We start from the raw sequence: 6385 nt of genomic DNA on the forward strand, positions 1-6385 counted from the left end.
ATATAATTTTAACCCATCTCTAATTATAGCTGAGTAAAAAACCATAAAATTTGATAATGTGAAATATAAAATGAGGTGAATGTAACAAGATATGAATTAAAAAATATATCATTTTAAATATTGATAATTAAAGATATGAATTAACAAATATATCATTTTATAATTCCGAGAAAGATATCTATTTGATATTATAATATAACCACTTTTTAATAACTTTTCACCACAACACTCCAAAACTCTATCTTTGCAAAATCCCATCTTTATTTTTTTTATTTTTTTTTATTTTTTAAAATATATAACCAATAACTATTCATTTCACCTAATATAAAAAATAACCTATTCTATCACATTTTTTTAATTTTAAAATCCCAATATTACAAGTTACAGAGAATATATCCCGTGCTTATTACACGGTCACATAGTGTACATTCTAGTTGTATAAAATTTTAGGCAACCGTATGAACGATCTTAATCCTACGAGGCACTACGGAGGGTTGGTGGACTCTATCATATGGTAGAAATTAGCCAACATTTATTGATATATACGTGTATATTATAAAGTAGAAAATAGTCCATATTAATCAAAACTCAAAAGAGGTGTTACATCAATAATAACTTCCAATAACACAGTCCACCCAGCCACGAGGTCCATGTGACGTGAACGCGGTAACAATTAAAACAAATTAGTTAGATTGAAACTAGCACGTAGTGATTAATTAATTAATAATGAATTTGTGAGTTAATAATTCTACCATTTTTTTTCGTGTGGTAAGCCATAGTGCGGGGAAAGCTGATACACACTAAAATACTAAATTAATAGTGAGTAAATCTTGATCGAGAAACCCTGACCACATCGTGTAGTCAGTTATACTAGTATTATATTTTAATCAAACACGCATGTTAACTAATTATAAATGACAAAAGCTAATGAGCGTCCCCGGGGCGTTAGATAAGAGAATTAAAGTGCAAATATTAGAGTAAAATTAACATTAATTAGCAAGATCGTTATAAAATTATAGGAAAATTGATATTATAAAAGTGTATATAATAACAAATGCAACAATGTATTAAATAATAATATATATTTCTTAATATTAGTAAATTAATCAAGTTAAATCATTATGTGAATAGTGAAAAAACTTAATCTGTAATATTATTTTTTTGAGAAAATCTATAATCATTGTTAAAACACGGAAGGAGCATGTGAAAATTTGTGATAATTCTTATACGAAAAATCATTAAAAAAAAAAAAAACCGGAGGACAAAATCGTCAACAAAATAAAGAAAAGTTTTTTTCTTAATTGTGTATTTTGTGTTCTTGTATATATATATATATCACGCAGCCGGTAGGCAATACACACAGAAAATACAGGGGAAAAAAAAACGTACGTTTTCTCTTTATTGTGTTCTTGAATCTAGTATGCTCTGAAATTCTCCATTGAAGTGGCTTTTCAGCTTTCTCTCCTCCATTGAAGCAGCTTCTAAGGTTTGATTATTTATATTTTATTTCTATTTTTTTGTTTTGGTTTTTTAATCGTCGAATTCCAATTTTACAATCTAGTGTTAAATCGATGATTTTGTTTGATTTAGGGTTCTTCTAAGGTCGATTGAATATTGAACTTTTTGTTATAATTTGATTACTAAGAATTTTAACGTGGAATTTCGTTGCTAGAATTTTGATTTGATTATTGAGTCTGGTTGATAATGTGTTGTATGGTTGGTTGTTATATGTTAGACTGGAGTATGAAAATTGAATTTTTATCGCCGGATCTGAGGATTTGAATGTTTGATCAATTTTGGTTTTCGATTTTTTTTGTTCGTGTTTATTTTCGAATTATTGATTCTGTGGATTTCAGTGAATGTTAGGCTTGTTAATTTCTAAGTTGCACCTGGGATCATGTGCTTTGATGTGATATGGTGAACAAGTAAATAAATTTCTGTTTGGACTGCTGTCACTAAGGCTGTGTAATTTCCGATCTCAGATCACGGAAAAATTGCGATCTGTATCCGATCTGCGGATTGGATCACAGTTTCATTGGGGTTTTGGATCGGATCACCAGATTTTTTGAGAAAATTCAACCTGTAACCGACCCAAAACCCCGAATTTTTCTAGGATTTTGGAAAATTATGTTTGGATCACCGGGTTTTCAGATTGGGTGAGATGGATCGGATATTGTTGCACAGCCCTGGTACTAGTTGTCACATTATGTGGGAGTGTGTGCTATGAGTGTGCATCTTGTGGGGTTTTGAGATTAGCTATGCTTGTGTAGGTTGTGTATGATATGAGTAGGATCTGACTTATTTCATGGTTGTGATTTGTTTGTTGTAGAAGGTGGTGCAATCATGTCTTCATACACCCCAAAGAATATTCTTATTACTGGTGCTGCTGGATTCATTGCGTGTCATGTGGCAAACCGACTCATTAGGAGTTACCCTGATTACAAGATTGTCGTTCTTGACAAGCTTGATTACTGCTCAAACCTTAAAAATTTACGTCCTTCTCAATCATCCCCTAATTTTAAGTTTGTCAAAGGGGACATTGCTAGTGCCGACCTTGTAAACTACCTTCTCATCACCGAGTCCATTGATACTATTATGCACTTTGCTGCACAAACCCATGTTGACAATTCTTTTGGTAATAGCTTTGAGTTCACCAAGAACAACATTTATGGGACCCATGTCCTCCTAGAAGCCTGTAAGGTCACCGGGCAAATTAGGAGATTCATCCATGTTAGTACTGATGAGGTTTACGGGGAGACAGATGAGGATGCTGTTGTGGGTAATCATGAAGCTTCTCAGCTTCTTCCAACAAATCCATACTCTGCTACAAAAGCTGGTGCTGAGATGCTTGTCATGGCTTATGGCAGATCATATGGTTTGCCAGTTATTACTACCCGTGGAAACAATGTGTATGGCCCTAACCAGTTTCCTGAGAAATTGATCCCAAAGTTCATTCTTTTGGCCATGAGAGGGAAGCCTCTTCCAATTCACGGAGATGGATCTAATGTGAGAAGCTATCTCTACTGTGAGGATGTTGCAGAGGCCTTTGAGGTCATTCTCCACAGGGGAGAGGTTGGCCACGTGTACAACATTGGAACCAAAAAGGAGAGGAGAGTCATTGATGTGGCCACAGATGTATGCAAACTGTTCTCGATGGATCCAGATGCAAGCATCAAGTTTGTTGAGAACAGGCCGTTTAATGACCAGAGGTACTTCCTTGATGATGAGAAATTGAAGATCTTAGGGTGGTCAGAGCGCACCACTTGGGAGGAGGGTTTGAGGAAGACAATGGAGTGGTATACCAGTAACCCCGATTGGTGGGGTGATGTCTCAGGAGCATTGCTTCCTCACCCAAGGATGCTGATGATGCCTGGTGGGATCGAGAGGCATTTTGAAGAAGCAGACAATGAGAATGCTGCTTCTTCTGAATTTTCCAACACCCAGTCTAAAATGGTGGTACCCCCTACCAAAAGTGTCAGTTCTCCTCGTAAGCCATCTTTCAAGTTCCTGATCTATGGTAGAACTGGGTGGATTGGTGGTCTTCTTGGCCAGTTGTGTGAGAAGCAAGGTATTACATTTGAGTATGGAAAGGGCCGTTTGGAGAACCGAGCATCACTTATTGCTGATATCCAGAATGTCAAGCCTACTCATGTCTTTAATGCTGCTGGTGTGACTGGTAGGCCGAACGTTGACTGGTGTGAATCTCACAAAGCAGAGACAATTCGCGCCAATGTTGCTGGTACTTTGACTTTGGCTGATGTCTGCAGAGAGCATGGGCTTTTGATGATGAATTTTGCTACTGGTTGCATCTTTGAGTATGATGCTGCACATCCTTTGGGTTCTGGGATTGGCTTCAAGGAAGAGGATACACCAAACTTCACTGGTTCTTTCTACTCAAAGACCAAGGCTATGGTATTATTTCCGTGTCCCTTTCTCTTACACCCATCCCTTTCAATGCATGTTTCTTTTGTTGACTTGTAACTAATACTTGAAGTGCTATCTTAGTGTACTAACTTATCATTATATCCGACTTATTTTTTATCAGGTGGAGGAGCTTTTGAAAGAGTTTGATAATGTGTGCACCCTTAGGGTCCGAATGCCCATTTCTTCTGACCTCAACAACCCACGAAACTTCATCACAAAGATCTCTCGCTACAGTAAGGTGGTTGACATTCCCAACAGCATGACTGTTTTGGACGAGCTTCTACCCATTTCCATTGAGATGGCAAAGAGGAATCTCAAGGGCATCTACAACTTCACAAACCCAGGGGTGGTTAGCCACAATGAGATTCTCGAGATGTACAAGAATTACATGGACCCAGAATTCAAGTGGGCGAATTTCACACTTGAAGAGCAAGCCAAGGTTATTGTTGCTCCAAGAAGCAATAATGAGATGGACGCCTCCAAATTGAAAAAGGAATTCCCTGAATTGCTGCATATTAAGGACTCACTAATCAAGTATGTTTTCGAGCCAAACAAGAAGACAAACTATTCTGCTTGAGCGAACTTTTCTGCAGAATTAAGAGATGCTGTAGTAAGCAGGATTGCAATTTTTTTCCAGTAGGCATTGCGGTTGCATAGCGTTACTCCATTGGGTCTTGGGCAAAACATTCATTTATTTTAGCTTCATATTGTGCTGTTTTTATATACCTAGATTGCCTGTTCTTAGAGTTATTAGGTTATTACATTTCCATCTTTTACCTTTTTTATGTCTTCTGTTTAAACGTGATTACACTTCCTCTTCCCATTCCAGGGAATTTGAAAAGAGATAGTAGCTTGTTACATATAACAGTTCTGTTATTTGCTCACCCATTTGTAATTTTCATATTATTTATTTATTGTCAAATTGTTTTTAAACTCGCTTAATTGTTTAGATTGTCTTTACGTTCTTTCTCTGTTAAACTGTATTTCAACCATAATAGCGCGTGTATTTGAAATTTTATACACTTCTGTGTACTTTGTATTAGCCTTTCCTGACCAGCCCAATAACCAGGTCTAAATACCAATTTTGAAGTATCAGCATTTGTCGAGGCTAAACTGTTTTTCACCTGTCAAAGCATAGCTCGACTACTGAAAGGGACTTATTTTCTGCATTGATTTGCAATGTTGCTTGTTCTATTTTTCACAATGTAGTCATCTAAAATTACCACCTCCATGACTTCCGAAGATGGAGCTGTTCTTTTAGTATCGATACACCCTCTTCCTCGTATCTTTTAGACTTTTAGTATCGATACACCCTCTTCCTCGTATCAACCTTTAATTGTTATTCCAGTAGCTCTTTTGTTCAACTTATCTATTTAAGGTATTCTTGTTTTAATCACTTTATTTTATTTTACTTTTGATGAACCTTTTTCACTATCTTACTTCATCATTTATTATAATTACATCTTTTTGTACTCTTTCTCTTAACTCATTTTATTAAGTTTAAATCGGTTTAATCAATGTATATATTCTTAAATTTATTATTTTTTAACTTCTTTTGTGTAGCCTTTAAAGCTATACTTCAGTATTGGTATCAGTTTTCTTAGAAATAAAAGGATTTAAGAGAAGAAAAAACATGTCATCATTAAGGCTACACAATAATGAAAAGTGTTACCGGTACTAAATATAGCTTTAAAACCATTAGAAGAGAATAATAATTTAGAAAGTGTCACTAAGAAAAATAAATAAAAAATTGATTATGAAAAGTGTCACTTGAAATATGGAGGGAGTATATCAAACATTAATACTAATTTAAATATGAAAATGAAATAATGATACAATAATGATCTTTTATTTTTATGTGGGCATGATATAATAATGGTCTATTTTTTTTTTTTTTCAATATTGGTCTAGTGTATTTGTTAGTATAAATATTTTATTTGGTGTTTCACCCGGTTTACCCTTGGGACTAATCCGGATTTGGGTATCAATTTAGGTGGTTAGGTTCCAGCCCCCTCCCAATTGTTTATTTGTTACTTGTTAGTATATCGGAAGTCATGCTTTCTTTTTTAGTATTAAATTGAGAATTTATCGATAGTTTACTAGTAAATTAGTGCAATAAATGTTTATTTATTGTCTATTATTTCAACTTTTAGCTTCTTATATGTAGCCTTAGGGCTAATAGCTGCATATATCATTTTCCTTTAATTAATATCAGTTTTTAATCAAAAGGAAAAAAATTTGTAAAAAAAAAAAAAAACCCAAAAAAACGTGTATCAGTATAAAATTTTATAACAAAATCGTGCATAATTTGATATAATTAACATTAATTAAACTTAGTTTTAACCTGTTATATATGGAACCCTAAGGATTGTAGGTAGTATATACCATTATATATATGAAAGTCGTAAAAAAATTGTATGGAACTACAACTCCACCTTCCCCATATTTTACGGATCAATAA

General features: G+C 34.5%; 1 protein-coding gene across 2 annotated transcripts; it reads left to right on the forward strand.

Annotated features, from left to right (window-relative positions):
* Positions 1-1334: 1334 nt before the first annotated feature.
* Positions 1335-4857, forward strand: LOC110694088 (trifunctional UDP-glucose 4,6-dehydratase/UDP-4-keto-6-deoxy-D-glucose 3,5-epimerase/UDP-4-keto-L-rhamnose-reductase RHM1-like). 2 transcript variants are annotated; one of them, XM_021871245.1, is made up of 3 exons: positions 1335-1486; positions 2330-3912; positions 4046-4857. In XM_021871245.1, the coding sequence occupies exons 2-3, from the start codon at positions 2344-2346 to the stop codon at positions 4499-4501; spliced, it is 2025 nt and encodes a 674-aa protein (XP_021726937.1). In that variant the 5' UTR covers positions 1335-1486; positions 2330-2343; the 3' UTR covers positions 4502-4857. The 2 variants fall into 2 exon arrangements, with proteins under 2 accessions (XP_021726937.1, XP_021726938.1); XM_021871246.1 differs by having other exon boundaries at positions 1339-1486; positions 2333-3912.
* Positions 4858-6385: the final 1528 nt, after the last annotated feature.

The sequence above is a fragment of the Chenopodium quinoa genome, unplaced genomic scaffold (genome assembly GCF_001683475.1).
Source record: "Chenopodium quinoa cultivar QQ74 unplaced genomic scaffold, ASM168347v1, whole genome shotgun sequence".
NCBI classification, from domain to species: domain Eukaryota; kingdom Viridiplantae; phylum Streptophyta; class Magnoliopsida; order Caryophyllales; family Amaranthaceae; genus Chenopodium; species Chenopodium quinoa.